Genomic DNA, 22,976 nt, shown 5'->3' on the forward strand with positions numbered 1-22,976 from the left:
TCTATACCAGTGATAAGCAATTAGCGGACCTCCAGCTGTTGCAAAACTACAAGTCCCATCATGCCTCTGCCTCTGGGTGTTATGCTTGTGGCTGTCAGAGCCTTGCTATGCCTCATGGGGGTTGTAGTTCTGCAACAGCTGGAGGTCCGCTAATTGCATATCCCTGATCTATACTGTCTGCTACTGTGCACTGCAATCGTCACTCTGGGCACAGAAAATACAGCCGTTTTGTACACTACAGCAATTTTCAGCCATGTGTATGAAGCCTTAACTTACAATACGGTTGACCGTCTCGCTGCTCAGTCTGTGTACAGTTTATGTAATATGAGGGCCTATCTAAACTGTCTCTGCAATCTATATGCAGACAAGCAGGCACCTGCACCATATAGCTGTTGGAAGACCTAAAAGAGATTGTACTGTCAGCTGGTAACATGTGGGGGTTAGCTTTTTGATTAACAAGCAGCTGCAGCTTAAAGCGGTGGTTCACCCTCCTTAACAACAGTATAGCATTAAATTCGGCATCGTAGCGCGAGCTACAGTATGCCTGTCTGTATTTTTTTATCCCCGTACTCACTGTGCTATTGTACATTGAAGATCCCGTCTGCCGCGGGGAATGGGCGTTCCTATGGAGAGGGAGGATGATTGACGGCCGGCTCTGGCACGTCACGCTCCCCGAAGACATTCGGAGTAGGTCTCGGCTCTTCACGGCGCCTGCGCACAGGCTATGCGCAGGCGCCGTGAAGAGCCAAGCCTATTTCGGCTATTTCCGGAGAAGCGTGACGTGCCAGGGCCGGCCGTCAATCACCTTCTCTCACCATAGGAACGCCCATTCCCCGAAATCTTCAATGTACAATAGCACAGTGAGTACGGGGATAAAAAAATACAGACAGGCATACTGTAGCTCGCGCTACTATGCCTAATTTAATGCTAGAGGAAAAAAAAATATTTTTTTTTTTTATATAGGGTGAACCCCCGCTTTAAGTTGAAAAGCCTGTTTACTGCCTGCATGCTACTGAGAAGGACTCTTGCTCTGTGTGGAAGCAGTGAACTCTCTACAGAGGTCCATAGCCCCCTGCTGAGTCGGATCTAAAGCTGATGCTCCCTGCTGATAGAAGGGTTGGGCTTTAGGCGGGATTCACACTTGTGAGGTGCGAACTTCAGCTCTCATCTCTGCAGAGAGATAAGGGAACTGTTCAGCAGATCAGCTCCGTTTTACATGCGAATTTGGAGACCTGGGAGAGGGGAGGGGGAGGGGGAGGGGGGAAGTGTATTGAGGTGAATGAGACAAATCCTGAAGAGAAATGAACACATCTGCGAATCGGCTGCGTGCCCATAGAAGATAATGGGCCTGAATTCGCACCTGAGCCGCACCGCAATGCCTAGAAAACGCACACGTTTTTCGGCAATGCGCAGTGCGAATGCATCGCACATATGTGAACCAGCCTCATTGAAAACAATTTATTTTATAATGTTATGCGATTTGGATGCGGTTTAAGCCGCAACCAATTCGCATAGGTGTGAATCCGGCCTTAAACTCTAGTATGACGGTATTTCTGCCATTCATCAGTTGTGTACCTTAACTTGAGCACAGTATTTCAGTGATGTGTGTGGCTGGCTTGTTTTTCTTCCCGGTTGCAGGACTTACAGGATTTCACATTGTCTTGGTGTCCCGAGGTCGCACTACTAACGAGCAGGTGCAGTGCTTTCTAATTTTATATTGCTGTACTTTCCAGCACTACATTCCTCTTATTCATGCAGTGCCAATTTACTCTATAATACTTCTATAATTGAGAACATAGGCCACAAGCACAGGGCATATGCAATGTATGGCCAATTTGGTCTGGTCAGAATATAAAAATATGTATGTGTGCAATGTGCATATATAATATATATATATATTCTCTATCTCATATTGGTGTATTACACTCACCCTAACTTTAAGGCCGCATTCACACCTGAGCGTAGCGTTTTCGGACGTTTTCCCAGCATTTTGCGCGTTTGCATACAGCGTTGTCCGATGTTTTTGAACTTCATTGTTTTTTATTTTAGCCAATAGGAAAAATGCACATCTCTTTCATTATTTGTTGCTATGTATGTAGATTTTTTTTTTTTTTTTTATCTTCTTCCTGGGTCAATATTCTATTTCACAGAACAGACTAAAGCGACAAAATGCTCGTTGTCGCGCTAGACTTTTGAATCGAGCGTTTCCATTTGTTTCTATGGGAATACAAACGGTCAAAAATGCCCAAATTGGCCCGATTCGCAAGACAAAAAAGGGTCCAGAACTTGTTTGAGCTTCAGGCGTTCGGCTTCAGGCTTTTTGGAGTGGAGATGTGAACCGTCTCCATGGAGAATAATGGATTTTTTCCCCTCTAGCGTTTTATAGCTTCAGGCTACGGTCTAAGAGCCCATTCACATCTAGGCGACAAAACGCCGACGCCGGACAGTTGTGCCGCTAGAGGGGAGAATTCCCATTGCTGTCTATGGAGATGGTTCACATCTCATAGACGCCATACGCCTGTCGCCTGAAAAAAAGTCCCGGACCCTTTTTTTCAGGCGGCATTGGCGTTCGGCCATACAAAGCAATGGGAAGGCTTTGTGAAAAAAAAAAAAAAAAGTTACACACTCGCGGCAAAATACGCTGCGTACGCAGCGTATCTTGTCGCGGAGGTGTGAATGCAGAGGGAAGTTTCAGGAAAAAAACTTTCCACAGCCCCCTGCGTATAATGCGGGCACAGTTTATCTTCTATTTAATATACAGTATATTATAAATTCTCTATCTGCATAATTCTGGATAAAATAAGAATCACAATTTTATTTGCTTAGAATAAAGTTTGCGTTTCTCACGGCGTAACATCTATCACATTTAAAAAAAAAAAAAATTGTGTGTATATGTGTTTGGGGGTTCCAAGTAATTTTCTAGGAAAAAATACTGATTTTAACTTGTAAGCAGCAAGTGTCGGAAAAAGGTTTAATCCTTAAGTGGTTAAACTGACCTCATTAACAGACCGAAGTTCATTCATTTGATCTAAAATAACCAAGAAAAGCATTGTTTCTCCTTATCGCTGTTGATAAATATTTGCCAGCTGAGGAGGGTTTTTTTTTTTCTTGTTGACACCTCTGAGCAGAGAAGACTCTGCACTTGTTTAACATGAATCAGGGAAATGCTATGTATTATGATCGTGAGGGGGGGGGGGGGGGGGGGGGGGGGTTAAATCACGATAATGTTTTTTTTAGTGATTAATCATATATGTCTATCTCTATAGTGTGTGTGTGTGTGTGTGTGTGTGTGTATATGTATGTATATATGTATATATATGTGTGTGTGTGTGTATATATATATATATATATGTGTGTGTGTGTGTGTGTGTGTGTGTGTGTGTGTGTGTGTGTGTGTGTGTGTGTGTGTGTGTGTGTGTGTGTATATATATATATATATATATATATATATATATATATATATATATATATATAGTGTGTGTATGTGTATATGTGTGTATATATAATTAGTACACACAGGCCGAATGTTGGGAGGCATCGGCCGGTTCAATAAATGCCCAACATTCGGCTGGTGTTTAAGTCAGCCGGTCCGATGGAAGCTCCTGTTGGACGAGCATGCTGGAAAACCAGCAGCTGACCAGAGTGTCAGTGGGGGGAGATTGCTGTACCAACGTCGGATTGTTGGTACAGTGGCTCCGACTGTGGCTCAACTATTAGTGTGTACCAGGCTTTAGTAGAGGGAAATAAACTTTGGACTCGGTGATTCCATGTCCATCCGTTTGCGATTCTGTTTTTGAATAGTAGTATTTTACACCTAGCTCACAGATGCATTATACACACGATACATTTCTTTTTGTCATCACTTTATTTATTTTTTCTCTCTTCTAGGTCACTGGAAAGTTCCGTGGTGGAGTGAATCCATTTAGTAATGGGTGCTGTCAAAACGTTGGCCATGTTTTGTGTAGCTCGTCCCCACCCAGGTATGTTTTTTGTTATTTATGTGTACCAGTACAGGCAGTCCCAATATACTGTATGGATTATTAATGGTTGATAATTGTATCAATAGAGGGTAGGGTTTACCCCATTGCTGTTGTAGTATACTGTACTGTTTACCTGTGTGTGGGACTTGTATCTGTACCGGTGGTTGCAGTATACTGTAGGATTTACCTCTGCGTGGAACATGGGCCAATACATGTGATTGCAGTATGGTATGGTGTAGGGTTGTCCCGATATCACTTGTAGGACAAGTACCGATACTTTTTTTAAGTACTCGCCAATACCGATTACTCTACCGATTTTTAATCTCCTGTGACCGTGGCACATGTGTCAGTAGTTTAATTTTTTACAGTTTTTTTATGTATGTATGGTATTTATTTGATTTTTTTTACAAGCGGAGAAGCGACTTTTAAATCTATACAGCGGTGATCGGTGCTTGTAACTCCCCCACCGCACTGATCACCGCCGACTGTACAAGTATCAGGTGAAGCATCAGGAGCATTTGCACCAGTACAAATGCTCGGTATCGGTACCATCCTAGTATGGCGTTTAACACATTTATTGTAGGTGCCCATTTTCACTCTAATTGACCAGCAGAGTTTAACACCTTAGTGGGCTGGAGGGATAATTACCTTAACCACTTAAGCCCCGGACCTTTAGGCAGCTAAATGCCCAGGCCAGGTTTTGCGATTCGGCAATGCGTCGCTTTAACAGACAATTGCGCGGTCGTGCGACGTGGCTCCCAAACAAAATTGGCGTCCTTTTTTCCCCACAAATAGAGCTTTCTTTTGGTGGTATTTGATCACCTCTGCGGTTTTTATTTTTTGCGCTATAAACAAAAATATAGCGACAATTTTGAAAAAAATGCAATTTTTTTTACTTTTTGCTATAATAAATATCCCCCAAAAACATAAATGAATTTTTTCCTCAGTTTAGGCCGATACGTATTCTTCTACCTATTTTTGGTAAAAAAAATCGCAATAAGTGTTTATTGATTGGTTTGCAAAATTTATAGCGTTTACAAAATAGGGGATAGTTTTATTGCATTTTTAATAATAATTATTATTTTTTTTTACTACTATTGGCGGTGATCAGCGTTTTTTTTTTCGTGACTGCAACATTATGGCGGACACTTCGGACAATTTTGACACATTTTTGGGACCATTGTCATTTTCACAGCAAAAAATGCATTTAAATTGCATTGTTTATTGTGAAAATTACAGTTGCAGTTTGGGAGTTAACCACAGGGGGCGCTGTAGGAGTTGGGGTTCACCTAGTGTGTGTTTACTACTGTAGGGGGGTGTGGCTGTAGGACTGACGTCATCGATCGAGTCTCCCTATAAAAGGGATCACTCGATCGATACGCCGCCACAGTGAAGCACGTGTTTACATACGGCTCTCCCCGTTCTTCAGCTCCGGGGAGCGATCGCGACGGAGCGGCTATAAACGAATAGCCGCGCCCTCGTCCCGGATCGCTCCCCGAGTTAAGCCGCACGCAGCGGGGGGGGGGGGTGTCCCGATCGGACCCCCCACCCGCTAGAAAGCAGGGACGTATATATACGCCCATCTGCCTGTACGTGCCATTCTGTGGACGTAAATAGGTGGGCGTTAAGTGGTTAAAATCTATTTATATGGTGGAAAAGAGGTGCTGCAGGTGACAGGCCTGGATTAAAGGTGAGTGTTAGGTTTGTTACTTCTTAATAAAGAAAAATAAAATCTGACTGGGGGCATGTTTCGTAATATCTGTGATAATTAAATACAGTTCAGAATACTGTGAAAATGTTAGTGGTAGTACCACTTGTGCCTACAGGTAAGCCTATAATAAGCCTATAATAAGGTTTTCCTGTAGGTGCTGTGAATGGCTACTAAACTTGAACTGTTCAGCAGATATTCAGAGTGCATGCAGTCAATGACGTCACCGGCGCATGCGCTCTGAAGGTCCGGTGTTTCGTCGGATTAGGCGACCCGTCAAATTTTGTAACAGAAATGATGTTCCGGCACGACCATCTTGGTACACCCTGCACTCGTCTGCAGTAAGCCTATGGTCAGAAGGTGGCAAGCGGACATCTTTTTACACCCACCCAAGTCTTGCATTTTACACTTTATTTTTACCAGTAAACTCGACTCGTATAGTGAAATACAGTTTTTAAAAATCCGTCAGACTTTTTTGATGTAAAAGCAGTGGTGTTCTGTGAGATCAGCAGGCTTGCCGCTGCTTTTAAAATTCAACATCAAAACAGTCTGACGAATTTCTGAATACTATATAAGCTCAGTTTACTGGTAAAAATAAGTGTGAAATGTAAGACTCTGGTGGGTGTAAAAAGATGTCTGCTGCAGTGGGCTTACTGCGGACGAGTGCAGGGTTTACCAAGATGGCCGCAACGCACCATCACTGCCGTTAAAAAAATCTGACGGGTCACCTAATCTGACGAAACACCTGACTTCAGAGCCTGTGCCATAAACGGCGGCTCCCATGTGCATGCATGGAAGTGACGTCATCGCGTCCCCCTGTCACTCATGTAGCCAGAAGGAATATGGAAGCCATCTCAGCCGTGACAGCATGCCGTTGGAGGCTTTGTTTTAAGGCAAGTCTCTCATAATGTGTTGGTATGCAGTGCATACAAGCACATTATAAAATTGCCTTGCAGGGAAAAAAATGTTTTCTTCACTACTGTACTTTCACTACAGTATAAGTAGTTCCAGTCCTTGTCAGGCAGTCTCCAATACAAGTACTAACCAGGTCCCATCCTGCCTTGATTCCAAGATCAGATGGGATCGGGCACTGTCAGGGTAATGGTGGATAATATACAGCAGCTGCAGGTTGGATAGCACACCTGAGTGCAGGAAAATACTATGCATTTATTACTGCAGCATCCACCAAATAGAGAAAAATCTGTTTTTGGTGAGGTCACCTATTATTAGGAACCATTCACACAGCCATTCAGCCCTATACAGTGTGAAAAACCGTTTGTTGCTTTTCTGTCCGAACGCTGAGCTGTGTGCAGGCAGCATATGTTGGTGAATCGATATGCATTGGCAATACAGACTCTTCCACATAACCAAGTTTCATAGGTTCACCAACGGGTGCATAGCTCTGGATGTGTGGGCACCGCGCCGTGCACCAGGTCAGGTTTTTTTTTTCTTGCATTTTAGTCTAAATATGAGATCTGAGGTCTTTTTGACCCCAGATCTCATATTTAAGAGGACCTGTCATGCTTCTTTGTATTACAAGGGATGTTTACATTCCTTGTAATAGGAATAAGTGACCCATTTCTTTTTTTTTTTTAAACCGTGTAAAAATAAATAAAATCAAGTAAAATAAATAAAACAAAAACATTTTTTTTTTTAAAGCGCCCCGTCCCGACGAGCTTGCGCGCAGAAGCTAACGCATACATGAGTAGCGCCTGCATATGAAAACTGTGTTCAAACTACACAAGTGATGTATCGCCGCAATCGTTAGAGCGAGTGCAATAATTTTAGCCCTAGACCTCCTCTGTAACTCAAAAGATGCAACCTATAGGATTTTTTTAAACGTCCCCTCTGGCTGGTCTAAGGTAACAGTGGTATTGAAAAGGGTAAAAATTTGACACCATTCCACAAGCGGGCGCAATTTAGAAGCGTGACATATTGGGTATCATTTTACTCGGCGTAACATTTTTTCACAATATAAAAAAAAAATTGGGCTAACTTTACAGTTGTCTTTATTTTTTAATAATAAAAAAAAAAAAATGCCAAAAAAAAGTGCGCTTGTAAGACCGCTGCGCAAATACGGTGTGACAAAAAGTATTGCAATGACCGCCTTTTTATTCTCTAGGGTGTTAAAAAAATATATATATATAATGATTGGGGGTTCTAAGTAATTTTCTAGCAAAAAAAAAAACTGTTTTAAACTTGTAAACACAGAGTCTGAAAAACAGGCAAGGCCCTTAAGTGGTTAATATGGCAGCATAAATAGTAAATTGCTTTTTTTATGGAAGATCTTATCTGTTTACTTGCTTACAATGTATTACTCTGTGCCTGATAAAGCTTATTTCATTGTGTGATTTGAAATTGTCATGAATATTAACCCTTATTTATTTTTTTCAGATACCTAAAACGTCATAATCTATCAGTTGTCTCGATAACTCCCCCATTTTTACGCCCTGAGATTTCAGAAAGTCAGATTGGCCTTAAAATACTAGACAATGGCATACAAAGTCCTCTTCAACACTACCAGGTACATTGTGGTAAAGGGCACATTACACAAGCATCTCAGCGAATGTGGGAGTATTTTGGCTGGTTGCTGGGCTTAATGATATGTATGAATGTAATGTATAGTTACCGTATGTATTGCTTAGATTGCTGTTATCCTAAAAAAAGAGAGAAATTTATGAAAGCAAAGGAGTAGAAAATAGGGAGCCCAGTTTATATTACACAGAACCTATCACACCCACAAAGGCTTCATCAAAATGGTTGTATACCTACCCAGATTGTACACGATGCAGGCAGTTCCCAGAGGATCTTCTGCACATGCCATAAGGATGACAAAAAAATTTCATTATTGGGCAGATAAATTAACCGTAGGTAGGGGTGTAACGGATCAAAAAACTCACGGATCGGATCGATCCTCGGATCAGGAGTCACGGATCGGATCATTTTCGGATCGGCGCAAAAAAAAAAAAATGTGTGTGTGTGTAATATATATATATATATAATATATATTATATATATATATATATATATATATACACAACACACATACATTTCACGGGTGGATTAAAGAGGAAGCAGGTGAGGCTGTTTGGACTTGTTAAAAGTACAATCTTGATGTTTTTACAGCTCTATATTATATATATATATATATATATATATATATATATATTATATATATATATACACATATATATATATATATATATAATTATATATAGCTGTAAAAACATCAAGATTGTACTTTTAACAAGTCCCAAACAGCCTCACCTGCTTCCTCTTTAATCCACCCGTGAAATGTGCTCTCCCCCCCCCTCCTCCTCTCACACTAGTGCTTCTCTGCTACTATTCCCTCTCCATGTCGGCTTGCCAGAGCCCAGTGCACAGCGTGACACGCCTCCCCGGGGAGGCGGGGGAGGCGTGTCACGATGGGCTCTGGCAAGCAGACTGGGTGGAGCAAGATCGCTCCGGAGCTAGGCCGAAGCGGGGACTTTCCTAGGCCTAGGCTCCGGAGCGCTCCGCGGATCGCGGGGGTGTGCCGATCCGAACGGGGTGGCCCGTTCGGATCACGGATCGGTGACGATCCGTTACACCCCTAACCGTAGGTAATGGTTTTCAATACCACTGTTGCCTTAGACCAGTGATGGCGAACCTTGGCACCCCCAGATGTTTTGGAACTACATTTCCCATGATGCTCATGCACTCTGCAGTGTAGTTGAGCATCATTGGAAATGTAGTTCCAAAACATCTGGGGTGCCAAGGTTCTCCATCACTGCCTTAGACCAGCCTTTCTCAACCTTGTTATTCCAAAAGAAGCCTTTTTGGGTCTCTGGGATCCCCTTGTAAGGTCAGTTCATTGGTGTTTATTGGGAAAATGCCACAGTGGTGGTGGTAAGTGGGAAGAATGCCCCACTTACAGGTTGGCCAGAATGATACTTTTGCAGATATGCTGCTGGCTCTGCCAAGTAGTGTTGGCCTTGGAACTATGCAGACACCATCAGATAGTCGGACAGTTAGCCAGAACTCAAGGCACTTATAGCCACCACTGGAGGGAACCCTGGGATTCCATGGAACCCTGACTGCGAATGGCTTTCTTAGACTCTAAATTGGGTTTACTTTGGCTAATAGACAAGCAAGTGGTTCCTCCCAAAGTACAGATACCTAAATATTGATCCTTGCCCATATGCCTCGTTTCCACTGAGCGAATCAGTTCGGTTTGGTTACGCTATTTCGGGGTGTTTCCATTATGAAAGTGTGCCATAAACCGAACCGTACCGGACCATTCTGGGTCCTGCTTCAGATGTGTGGCCATAGAAAATGGAACGGTTCCATTAGGGCGGAGATGCAATACATTCCACTGATTGGTGGACACACTAGGCCTTTTTTCTAAATCCTGTATGGTCCCCGACGGTCCGATTTGCAGTGGAAACGCTCACGAGAATAGGACCGGTCCGTTCCAAACTTACTGACCCGAACCGTTCCGTTCAGTGGAACAAGGCAATACTGTCCTCAGGGGACCTTCTGCTTATGCTGTGGCGATGCCTACAATTTTTCATTATTGAACAGTTAAATTTACCATTATTCAATTTTTTTGCCTTCAACCCCAATTTGTGTTTACCTTGGCGAATAGACAACATAGAGTTTTTGCTCTCGAAATACAGATGCCCTGTACATATAGATCTATGATCAGTAGTTATTTTAATACAGTTGGATTAAATTGATTATATCACCACTCCAAGCAAGCTTTATTTGCTAAAGTTCCTTGGGTGATGGACATTTTTTTTTTTTCCTATTGAGAAAAGTATACCACATTGTTTGCTAGCCATTTCCATTTTAGTTTTTTTCTCAATTTTGAGTGAAAAACTTGTATTGCGCTACAAATGCAAACTGAATCGCCTCAAGGCGCTTGGTATCCATTTCCTTCTATTTGGCCTAGGTGGGTCTTGAGTTTTTTTCTTAATGCCTGGTGATTCACTTTCGTTCAGGTATTGGTTGGTAATGCGTTCCACAATCGAGGTCCCTGGACTGCAAATCTTCGTTCTCCTTTGGTCTTGTAGCAGGCCTTGGGGATTTGAAGTAGATTTTGGTTGGTTGATCGGAGAACGCGATTGGGGTTGTGGTATTTTATTTTCTCACATAAATATTAGGGAGCGATTCCTTGTACTCCTTGTTTGTTTCTCAATTTTGAAGCTACAAAACACTCAAGCATAAAGTAAACTCTCTATGATGTGTGTTCACACCTGAATGCGCAACTGTTGTAGATTATCGCCTGTAGCTCAACAAAGCTCTGAGCTTTTTGTAGCTCAAATTGGGCAGATTGCAGCATTTTGGGGCATTTTGTGTCCCATAGTTTTATTGCACGCAAAAATGCGCAACATTCAAGTTTTTGTTACTTTTTACCCGTTATTAGACTGATTTATCAAGGCACCCCAGTAGATAATTAACCGATTAACGCCCGCCCGCAATGTATATGTACGTCTACAGAATGGCACGTACAGGCATATGGGCGTACACATGTACGTCCCTGCCTTTCCCGGGGTCGGGGGTCCGATCGAGACCCCCCCCCCCCGGTACATGCGGCGGGCGTCTTACCTCCGGGAGCGATCCGTGATGAGGGGGCGGCTGTTCGTTTTTGTCGGCCCCCTCGTGATCGCTCCCAGCCAATCCGGCAACCCCCCGCCGTGTGACTTTCTCTGCCTGTGTAATGTAAACACTGGCAGAGGAAGTGATGTCAGCTCTCCTCTCGGCGGTATTTTCAATCGTCGAGAGGAGAGAAGACATCACAGTAAGTGGCACCAAACACTACACTGACACCACACACATAGGCACACTAAACCCCTTCCGATCAAATCCCCCCCCCCCCCCCCCCAGCCCCCTGTCACAGTGTCACTGATTGCAGTGAAAATTTATTTACTGATCACTGCATTTAGTGACAGTGTGACAGGCAGTTAGTGTTAGATCCAGGGTAGCCCCCGTACCCCCCCCATATAAAGGTTTACCCCTTGATCACCGCCCTAGTTAACCCTTTCACCCCCTATTGCCAGTGTCACTAAGCGATCGCTTTTCTGATCGCTGTATTAGTGTCACTGTTGCCGCTAGGTAGCAAATTATTTTTTCTCTTTCGTTCATAGACGGACACAGCCTTCATTGACCTTAGGGTTATGCTTCTTCCTACCAGGAGATTTAGGCAGAATTCTACAGCACTTAAGGTGTTAAAAACTTTCCTTCATGCCGCTCCTCCCAGGGGGCGTGGCTCCCCCAGGCATAACCCACACCCTGCTTTAGCAGCCTCAGTTTGTTTTCTGCCTAACGACAGGAGGTCAAGGCTCTCTCTGGAGTTCCTGGACTCTGGAGTTTTTTTCTGGCGATTTTTCTCGCTTTTTTTATTATTTTGTTCCTGCATTTTGAATCCTGCGATTCTTCTATCAACAGCCGACTGGGTGACAGGCTGGGTCCTCGACCCTTGTAGTCCCCCCATGTTCGGCCTTCGAGCGTGTGCCGGCCCTCAGCTCGGCTTTGGGACGTCCACGACAGGCCCCATTGCTCCAGGGGTGGCCGGGGAACTTCGGTTCTAGGGCACACATATGACCGGTCTCTATGGCTTTGTCACAGTGTGTCTGGCCGACAGCCATGCCGTTTACGGACGTTGGTTCTGTCTGGGATACCTCCAGCCGGGTAGTCGCAGGACAGGTAAGTAGTGGCCCCTTACTCAGGTAAGTGGTCTGGCTGGCTGGTTTCCCCTGGGGAGGTCGACTGAGGGTCCGCCCTGCTTTCCTCTCTCCCCTTCCTCTCCCTCCTTCCCCTGACTGGGTAGTGGCTGTGAAGGGGGGCCTCCTGGGTTTTCTTTGTTACCACCGGAGCCCGTGTGTTGTTAGGGGGACTGTGTTGTTACTCTGGGGGGTGCTGCTGTGTGCTGCTGTGTTCTATGAGGTAATTTTTACCTCAGACAGCGGCCATCTTGGAAATCTCCTTGGTAACGCTGTGATTCTTTTCTGAGGTGACAAAGCACAGCCAGTGCTGCTGTGTTCTATGAGGTAATTTTTTACCAGACAAAGCACAGCCAGTGCTGCTGTGTTCTATGAGGTATTTTTACCTCAGATGGTGGCCATCTTGGAAATCTCCTTGGTAACGATGTGATTCTTCCCTGAGATGACTCATCACAGCCTCTGGTCTCTTTTACCAGTTTTTAGTGCTGTGAACGCTGTGAATCTTCCATGAGGTGAAGACACATTATAACAAGCACATCAGAGCACACCTGAGGTTTTTCAGCTCCCTCTGCAGCTGGGTGGGGTGGTGAATACCAGGGGCCCCCATGCTCTGCAATAGCAGCAAGGAGGTGACCAGTGTTTTTTTTTTTTTTTGTCCTGCCTTGCAGGGTGGGTGACTCAGCGCTGACACTATGGAACTCAAGCTATGCCTGAGTTAACCCTTAATGCCCCTTCCCCTGCCACATCTGTTATGTTGGCTGTACTGGGTTTCTTGCCAGTTTTGAAGCAGCTGGTGCCCGGATGGGGGGTAAAAAAGCGCCCCCTCCCTGAGCCTGCTTCTGGGGATGACACAGAATCGCTGTTTTTTTCTGGTTCTGTTATGTCAGAGGCTGCGGGTTTAACCCTTATGGATAGTGAGGATGACTCTGCTGCAGTCAGTTGCTGGCAAGAATTTGTTGGAGCTCTTGTTTCTGCGGTGCGTGAGACTCTAAAAATTGAGGATGTGGCGGAGACACCTCTGTGTCAGTACCAGCACACTACCACGCACCGCTGAAGTGTTTCCTTGTGTTCCTTATTTGGACACTATGTTATACAAGGAATGGGATGCACCGCAAAAAGTTTGTCAAAAAACTTTGCAACCTGTTACCCCCCTTGAGGGGGGCCTTTAAAAAAAAAAAAAGTAGGTCTCTCCTCCGCCAGTGGACCCAGATTGCGCATGGCCACCACGTTGCCTGTGGAAGGGGCTCCTGCATTTCAGGATCCCGCTGATAGGAGAGTGGAGGCGTGGCCCGCTCCCTATTCACGGTGGTGGGTTCGGCGGTGAGGCCGGCTCTGGCGGGGCCTGGTCAGGCCCCGACTTAAAGGGCGAAGCTCCTGCTGCAGGAGCTGGAAGAAGGACCTCTAAGGTGGCCTTGGTGATGGCCGTTAAGGAGTGAACGGTCCTTTTGGGTCTTCCCTGACTGGCATCATTGAGGATGCCACGGGGTGGTAAGCGCATGCTGTTCCACAGTCTGGGAAGGGCTAGGACCTCGCCCTGTACAAGGACCCTCCTTGCCTACCTCCGAGCGTTTTTTTCGCTCGCCCTGTGCGGTGGGGGTAGGTCTACATGGTGCTTGAATCCCCGCTGCGGGGTAGCAGCGCACCGGATACCGCATGCCTAACAAGTCTGCGGACATACCTGCTTCCGCCTGAAGGTCTGCTCCCGCCCGTGTCTCGGGTGGGAGACTGGCTTCGCATCGCGAAGTGTTTTCCTTGGGGTACAAGATTGAGTTTCTCTCTTGTCTGCCAAACAGGTTTTTTCCCTCCGGCTTCTGGCCTCCTCCGGTTCGCCGGTTGACTCCGTCGGGGGCTGTCCAGGATCTTCTGGTCAGGGGAGTGATTGTGCCAGTTCCCTCGTTGGAACGGTCTCGGGGTTTTACTCCATTCGGTTTGTGTCCCCACGGAGGATGGGGCCCCCGGTCGATCCTGGACCTCAAGTCCCTCGTTTTGTTTTGTCAAGGTGGTGTCGATTCGCTTGGTAATAGCGGCACTTCATCAGGGGGATTTTCTGGCATCCTTGGATGTCATGAACGTGTACCTGCATATCCTCAAACCACCGGAGATTCTGTGCTTTGCGGTCGGGGGGGCCATTTTCAATGGTGTCCTTCCCATTCGGCGGGTTTTCGCCAAGGTGCTCATCCCGATACTGGCCCGGCTGTGACAGCGGGGGTTTGTTATCATGGGATGTCTGGACGACATTCTCCTACGAGCTTCTTCGAGCTCTGCATTGGTAGAGCCGTGCCTATCACGTGTCAGGCTCTCCGAGTGTTCGGCTGGTTTCTGGATTGTCCTGAAATCAGGGTTGATTCCGTCTCAGGGATACCTGGGACTGGTCCTGGATTCCTCCGGGGCGGGAGTGTTTTTCTCCTAGCGGAAAAACTTCAGACTCTGCTATCTGCTGTGCAGCAGTTGCCGACCCAGAAGCGGTCATCTCTGCGATTCTGCAGGAAGGTTCTGGGTCAGTTGGTAGCCTCTTTCGAGGCGGTTCCGTATGCCCAATTCCACGCCAGGGTACTACGGAGGGAACTGCTGTCATGATGGGACTAGCTTCCGTCATCTCTGGATTACCAGATTCAGTTTAGTCATCTGATCATGTCTCCCCTGGTGTGGTGGCTGGCGTTTCCGGTGCTTCGGGCCGGAAAGTCATTTTTCTGCAGGCCACTGGACAGTGGTCACGACGGATGCCAGCCTCTCCGGTTGGGGAGGGGCGCTTGGGGCACCCAGTCAGCCCAGGGGCACTGGACTCAGGTGGAGTCCTGCTTACTGATCAACGTTCTGGAGCTCCGAGCAATCAAGCTTTGCCTTGCCAGGTGGTCCCTGGATCTACAGGCCTGACCGGTCAGGATCCTGTCCGATAACACCACGTCCGTGGCGTAGGTTGATCATCAGGGAGGCACACGGAGTTCTGTTGCAGCGACGGGGGTCGCGCGCATCCTTTCGGTGGGCCAAAGGGTCCGTTCCGGCTCTATCGGCTGGGTACATTCCGGGAATACGGAATTGGCTAGCCGACTACCTAAGTCGCACTGCACTGGGCCAAGGAGAGTGGTCTCTCCACCCGCAGGTGTTTCGGGGTCTGTGCCGAAAGTGGGGCACTCTGGACGTGGACCTTCTAGCGTCCCGTCTCTATCGGTAGTTGCCACGGTTCGTGGCCAGGTTTAAGGACCCGTGGGCGGACGCGTCAGGCGCGTTGGTGGCTCCTTGGGGTCGCTGTCGCCTACTTAACACCTTCCCTCCTCGGAAGCTTCTTCCTCGCCTGCTGCGCAGAGTGGAAGCTGTAGGGATTCTATCGGTCCTGATTGCCCCAGATTGGCCGCGTCGCTTCTGGTACGCGGACCAGGTGCGTCTGCTGGCAGACGCCCCCTAGCGTCTTCCACTGGGAATTGATTTTCTGTTACAGGGTCCAATCTTCCACCCTGTTTCACAGCCACCGGCCTTAGCGGCGTGGCTGTTGAGAGCCAGGGGCTTAAGGACCGAGGCCTATTGGGCTTGGTGGTCTCTACCGTGCTGCCTGCACGGAAGTCTACCTCACGTAGGTTTTTTCCTCATACGTGGAAGGCCTACTTCTCTGTGTGTGGGGAGATGAACTGGCACTCTCGTACATGCGTTGTGTTCAGGATTCTGCTGTCTTTGCAGCAGGGAGTGGTTCAGGCTCTCGCCTTACGTACGGTTAGGAGCCAGATTTCTGCTCTGGCTGTTTTTACTTGCAGCGACCCTTGGCATCGCACTCCTCGGTGCGTGCGTTGGGTCAGGGGGTCTGGCAGGTGGCCCCTCCGGTGCGCCCTCCATTACCCCCATGGGACTTGAATTTAGTCCTTTCAGTGCTTCAGGATGCTCCCTTTGAGGACATTCGGGAGGTTTTTTGTTTATTGTCACAAAAGGTGATTTTATTTCTGGTAGCAATTACCTCGATCAGACGGGTGTCTGTCTGTTCTGGCGGCCTTGTCTTGCAAGGCTCCCTGCTTGGTCATCCGTAAGGATGAGGTGGTGCTGCGGCCGCAGCCGTTTTTTCTCCCTAAGGTCGTTTCGGCTTTTCACTTGGATGTGGACATTGTTCTTCCATCCTTATGTCCTCAGCCGAAGAACCCGAAGGAGGCCTCTTTACATTCTCTGGATGTGGTTCTGGCCCTTCGAGTTTACTTGTCGGCGACAGCTCCGTTCCGGAAGTCGGACTCGCTGTTCGTGTCTGTGTCCGGTCCCAGTAAGGGCCTGGCAGTCTCGTCGGCCACCATTTCCAGGTGTATCCGACAGGTTGTGCTTCAGGCCTATGCCCTAAAGGGCGGGCGCCCCCCTTTCGGGTCATGGCGCATTCGACCAGGGCGATCGGGGCCTCTTGGGCTTTCCGACACCAAGCCTCTGTGTTACAGGTGTGTAAGGCTGCGACCTGGTCGTCGGTCCACGTTTTTTGAAAGTTTTATATGGTGGATGTGAGTGCATCTTCTGATGCCTCCTTCGGCCGCAGGGTGTTACAGGCGGCAGTTTACGGTTGGAGTTCCTCCGTTGAGTAACTCCGGTTTTTGTTTGGGGTGTAACCTGTTTTTGCTGTGTTATTTTCCCACCCCTCTAATTTTTTGACACTGCTTGGGGACGTCCCTAAGGTCAATGAAGGCTGTGTCCGTCTATGAACGAAAGAGAAAAAAGGATTTTTGTACTCACCGTAAAATCCATTTCTCTGAGTTCATAGACGGACACAGCACCCACCCCTCCTTTGTTTGTACTGCTTGTTACGAACTGAGGCTGCTAAAGCAGGGTGTGGGTTATGCCTGGGGGAGCCACGCCCCTGGGAGGAGCGGCATGAAGGAAAGTTTTTAACACCTTAAGTGCTGTAGAATTCTGCCTAAATCTCCTGGTAGGAAGAAGCATAACCCGAAGGTCAATGAAGGCTGTGTCCGTCTATGAACTCAGAGAAATGGATTTTACGGTGAGTACAAAAATCCTTTTTTTTTTTTATATTGCGATTTTTTTTTTTTTTTTTTTTTTTTTTTTTTACTAAAGACATGTGGCTGAATACATTTTGGCCTAAATTTTTGACTAAAATTTAGTTTATTCGATTTTTCTTATAACAAAAAGTAAAAAATATAGATTTTTTTTTCAAAAATGTCGCTCTATTTTTGTATATAGCTCAAAAAATAAAAATCGCAGAGGCAATCAAATACCATCAAAAGAAAGCTCTATTTGTGGGAAGAAAAGGACGCAAATTTTGTTTGGGAGCCACGTCGCACGACTGCACAATTGTCTGTTAAAGCGACGCAGTGCCGAATTGTAAAAACGCCTTTGGGCATTTAGCAGCATATTTGTCCGGGGCTTAAGTGGTTAAAGTGTACAGCTTTGTAAAATGTTTGCTTATTTTATTGTCATACCTGTAGGCTTTTTGGGCCCTCCTGGAAGCCTGGATTTAAATCTCCCAGTAAGCAATCCCCACATCCTGGCTTGTTGGGATGTGAGAACTGTTTGGTTTTCACTCCTGTAATGTTGGAAGTGAGCATCTAAGGCAGAACATAAGGATTGCTCAACGGGAGTTTTTCAGCCCGACTTCCAGGGGACAATAATACGAATGAAGAAAGCTGCACATTTACTAAGCTACACATTTTTATTTATTTTTTTATGTTTACTGGGGCCGCTTATTTGCATAGGATATTTTATAGAAGTGGATGTAAACCCACTCTTATCCTTTCTAAACTCCTGCCATAGTGCTGATCTATAAGGATATAGATGCCTCCTGTATGCATCCTTACCTGTCAAATGTCTCCCCCTCTGTCTGTCGTAAGAACTGAAAAACTGCAGATTCTGTATGTAAATAACCTGTCACTCACAGCAAGGGGGAAGAACGGACTAAGGTTTTTCTCTGTAAGTCCGTTATTTCACGGAACAATAAAAGAGGATTGCTCAGAGCTGGCTTAACTCTGTGTGGCAAGACTGGGCACAGATAATAGGAAATCTTATACTCTACATTGTGACATAAAAAAAAAAAAAAAACTTTTGGGTTTACATCTTCTTTAAACAGTACAACATGTTTGAATCCCAAGTACAAGGGGGCAATCCTGCAGCCTCTGGCTGCTCCAGCTTTTGATCCACTAAGACTATGATCACACATGGGTTTTTTTTTTTTTTAACTGTGAATTTCCTAAGCGGCGGGTCAGCAGCAGTTTAGGTGCAAATTTTTGGAGCCGGCAGGCACCGGCATCTTTAACCACTTAAGGACCGGACCAATATGCTGCTAAATGACCCAAGAGGTTTTTACAATTCGGCACTGCGTCGCTTTAACGGACAATTGCACGGTCATGCGACGTGGCTCCCAAACAAAATTGGCGTCCTTTTTTTCCCACAAATAGAGCTGTCTTTTGGTGATATTTAATCACCTCTGCGGTTTTTATTTTTTGCGCTATAAACAAAAATAGAGCGACAATTTTGAAAAAAATTCAATATTTTTAACTTTTTGCTATAATAAATATCCCCCAAAAATATATAAAAAAAATGTTTTCCTCAGTTTAGGCCGATACGTATTTGTCTACCTATTTTTGGTAAAAAAAAATCGCAATAAGCGTTTATCGGTTGGTTTGTGCAAAATAGGGGATAGTTTTATTGCATTTTTATAAAAAAAATTTTTTTTACTACTTATGGCGGCGATCAGTGATTTTTTTTCGTGACTGCGACATTGTGGCGGACACTTCGGAGAATTTTGACACATTTTTTGGGACCATTGTCATTTTCACAGCAAAAAATGCATTTTAATTGCATTGTTTATTGTGAAAATGACAGTTGCAGTTTGGGAGTTAACCACAGGGGGCGCTGTAGGAGTTTTGTTTCACCTAGTGTGTGTTTACAACTGTAGGGGGGTGTGGCTGTAGGTGTGACGTCATCGATCGTTTCTCCCTATAAAAGGGATCACTCGATCGATACGCCGCCACAGTGAAGCACGGGGAAGCCGTGTTTACATACGGCTCTCCCCGTTCTTCAGCTCCGGGGACCGATCGCCGCACTCCAGCGGCGATCGGGTCCGCGGGACCCGCGGTCCCGGAGCTTCGGACCGGGTCGCGGGAGCGCGCCTGCGACCCACGGCTGGATACTAGTACAGGACGTACCTGTACGTACATGTGCCCAGCCGTGCCATTCTGCCGACGTATATGTGCAGGAGGCGGTCCTTAAGTGGTTAACATTGGCTGGTTGAGGAGTGGGTGGGGAAGCTGGCCTCCGCATCCCTAACAACGAATGACTCGTCAGTGGGATTCCCCGCTGACAGCTAACTGTAAAAAAACATTGCCGCCCCCCCAAAAATTAAAACCAGTCCCTTTTTTTTTTAAATGAAGCATGACGAAGGGGTCCTGCGTGGCTCGGAAACGTTGCACCTACCCTGTTGTGATATTTCTGCAATAAAAGTTTTGGACTGCAATTCAAGATTCATGGTGTGCTGGCAAACGTGTATTTGTGATATATCCAGTGTCCAGCTTGTTATCGATGCAGCACCAGCTGCAGAGGAGCCTTTTATCCAGGAATATGTGCACTGGGAATATAAACAAGGGTTTTATAAAATAAAATAAAAAATGGCGTGGGGTCCCCCCCAAAATCCATACCAGACCCTTATTTGACCATGCAGCCTGGCAGTTCAGACAAGTGGTTCAGCCCCACCCCCTCTATCTCTCTTCTCATTGGCTCAGTGGATGTAATTGACAGCAGCTATCTCAACCAATGAAAAGGGAGAGTCCTCGAAGAGCCAAGGCACTCGTGCACATCGCTGGATTTCAATGGGGCTCTTGTAAGTTATAGATGGGGGGGGGGGCTTCTGCACACAGAAGGTTTTTATCTTCATGCATAAAGGTAAAAAGCATTGAGCCTTTAGAGCCACTTTAACTTGGAGAAGTTTTCATTACTAGACTGAAGATTTTCTTTAATATGATCTTTCACCCTGTGGGGTTTTTGTCGTTTACACTTTTGCAGTCTCGAAGCAGTTTAGAACTCACGGAGTCTCAATCGGCAGACGCAGAACCACCGCCGCCACCAAAGCCGGACCTGAGCCGCTACCCAGGGCTGAGAGCTCATCAGATAAGCCTCGGGGAGAGGGAAGGTATGAAACACGCGTGTTGCATGTCAAACATTGAATTGCTTATTCATGGAAAACTTTTATTACTGTTTTTTTAATAAAATGGTTGCTATGATGCTTTTTTTTTTTATTGGTAGCTCTAGGCCAAACTACAAGTCCATTTTATATATTCATCACCAGGTGGAATTCATATTAAAAGTCTTTTTAGTAAAGCTAGTTTGTGTTGAGACTAGGGTTGTCCCGATACCACTTTTTTAGGACCGAGTACAAGTACCGATACTTTTTTTCAAGTAGTCGCCGATACCAAATACCGATACTTTTTTTAAATGTGTCCCCAAATGCAGCCATGTCCCCCACATATGCAGCCATGTCCCTCACATATGCAGCCATGTCCCTCTAGCCATGTCCCTCACATATGCAGCCATGTCCCTCACATATGCAGCCATGTCCCTCACATATGCAGCAATGTCCCTCTAGCCATGTCCCTCACATATGCAGCAATGTCCCTCTAGCCATGTCCCTCACATATGCAGCAATGTCCCTCTAGCCATGTCCCTCACATATGCAGCAATGTCCCTCTAGCCATGTCCCTCACATATGCAGCCATGTCCCTCTAGCCATGTCCCTCACATATGCAGCCATGTCCCTCACATATGCAGCAATGTCCCTCTAGCCATGTCCCTCACATATGCAGCAATGTCCCTCTAGCCATGTCCCTCGATGCGGCGGCGCGATGCGGCGGGGGGGGAAAGGGGGGGGGGAAGTATTCTATTTAGGTATCGGGGGTATTTGCGCGAGTACGAGTACTCCCGCAAATACTCGGTATCGGTCCCGATACCGATACTGGTATCGGTATCTGGACAACCCTAGTTGAGACCACGCTGGACTCTCTAGCTAGTTGTGGTTGGTTGATAATGTGGGCAGGAGACCGAGTTCCTCCCTCTGGTAGGTTGTGCCCAATGTTGAATAATTTCAATTAAACTTTTTTTGGGGTGTGGCCTGTTGTTCTGGCCTTATGGTCCTTCCCATATATAGACTAGGAAAAATAGGAAGGAAGGCGCGCCCGCTGTCCAAAGGAATACAAGTTTGATGGTGGATTAATAGGTATTTATTGACAGTAATGACAAGTATATAAAGTAGGGTTGTCCCGATACCATTTTTTTAGGACCGAGTACAAGTACCGATACTTTTTTTTCATGTACATGAAATACCGAATTACACTTTTTTTTAAATGTGTCCCCCCACGTATTGCAGCCATGTCCCCCCGCGTATTGCAGCCATGTCCCCCCGCGTATTGCAGCCATGTCCCCCCGCGTATTGCAGCCATGTCCCCCCGCGTATTGCAGCCATGTCCCCCCGCGTATTGCAGCCATGTCCCCCATACCTAGATGATGCCGCTGCCGCGTTAATCAGCGTGCGGTGAACATTACAGCTTTTGTTTGAATAGCTGTGTTCCCCGCCGCGCCGTGCATAGACACTCCCCCTTGCTCGGGATTGGACAGATCACCCGTCCAATCCCGAGCAAGGGGGAGTGTCTATACGTGGCGGGGAACACAGCTATTCAAACGAAAGCTGTAATGTTCCCCGCACGCCGGCAGGGGGTTTGCGGGGGGGGGGGGGGGAACAAGGATTCGGCCAGGCATCGGGGGCATTTGCGGGAGTACAAGTACGCCCGCAAATACTCGGTATCGGTCCTGATCCCGATACTGGTATCGGTATCGGGACAACCCTAATATAAAGACATTGCATTTTGGGGGTAAAGGACTACCCATTTATCAGGTCTATCAAACAAAAAATATGCAAAGAGCAGATATATAAGAACAATGTATAAAAGAAACTGCCAAAAGATCAAATGCAAATTGTAAATGTTATGATACTATAAAAAAAAAAAAAACTGTAAAAATCATTACTACTCTTTTTTTTTTTTTTTCTCACTTTTTTCTGCTCTCTTCACCCTCCCTTCTCCCTCCTTAAAAAAAATTGGGTGTCCAATTGAGCTTGAAATATGACCGGTAACAGACAGTACTGGAACTTGGGAGACGTCCTTCTCTCCTACGACCAGTGTGGCTTATAGCCGCTTCTCAGGTTACTCTCCTCATTGTTGGGTTCTTACTTTTCATTAGCTGGTCTTTTCCATATTTGAAAATGCCTCCCTTGCTGGCATACATTATTTGACACTCATTTAGTCTTAGTTTTCTATTATTACTTTTTGCAGGTTTTTTTTTCCTTTTTATTTACCGTATTTGCCGGTGTATAAGGCAACCAGGCGTATAAGGCGACCCCCTAATTTTACATTTTTTTTAAGATTTTTTGCCTGTACTCACCGTATAAGATGACCTCCCCCCCCCCCCCCCCTTCCGAGGCTTCCAACACTTCATATTTCTTCCTTCTGGAGCCATATTCTTTATTCTTGCTGGAGCCATATTCTTCTTGCTGGAGTTGGAGCCAATCACAGCGAGCAATGTATTAATGAATACAAAGCCTGCTTAGATTGGCAGAGGCTGTAACAT

The 22,976-nt window shown here is 46.1% G+C and overlaps 1 protein-coding gene across 1 annotated transcript in view; it reads left to right on the forward strand.

The window, feature by feature from the left end:
* ZDHHC5 (zinc finger DHHC-type palmitoyltransferase 5) overlaps positions 1 to 22,976 on the forward strand; it is a 99,461-nt gene that overhangs the window by 55,187 nt on the left and 21,298 nt on the right. Inside the window, exons 6-9 of the mRNA XM_040321022.1 lie at positions 1,592 to 1,694; positions 3,889 to 3,980; positions 8,083 to 8,212; positions 20,364 to 20,490. Of these exons, the coding sequence (XP_040176956.1) occupies positions 1,592 to 1,694; positions 3,889 to 3,980; positions 8,083 to 8,212; positions 20,364 to 20,490 (452 nt within the window). The remainder of the gene's footprint in view (positions 1 to 1,591; positions 1,695 to 3,888; positions 3,981 to 8,082; positions 8,213 to 20,363; positions 20,491 to 22,976) is intronic.

The sequence above is a fragment of the Rana temporaria genome, chromosome 8 (genome assembly GCF_905171775.1).
Source record: "Rana temporaria chromosome 8, aRanTem1.1, whole genome shotgun sequence".
In the NCBI taxonomy this organism is placed as follows: Eukaryota; Metazoa; Chordata; class Amphibia; order Anura; family Ranidae; genus Rana; species Rana temporaria.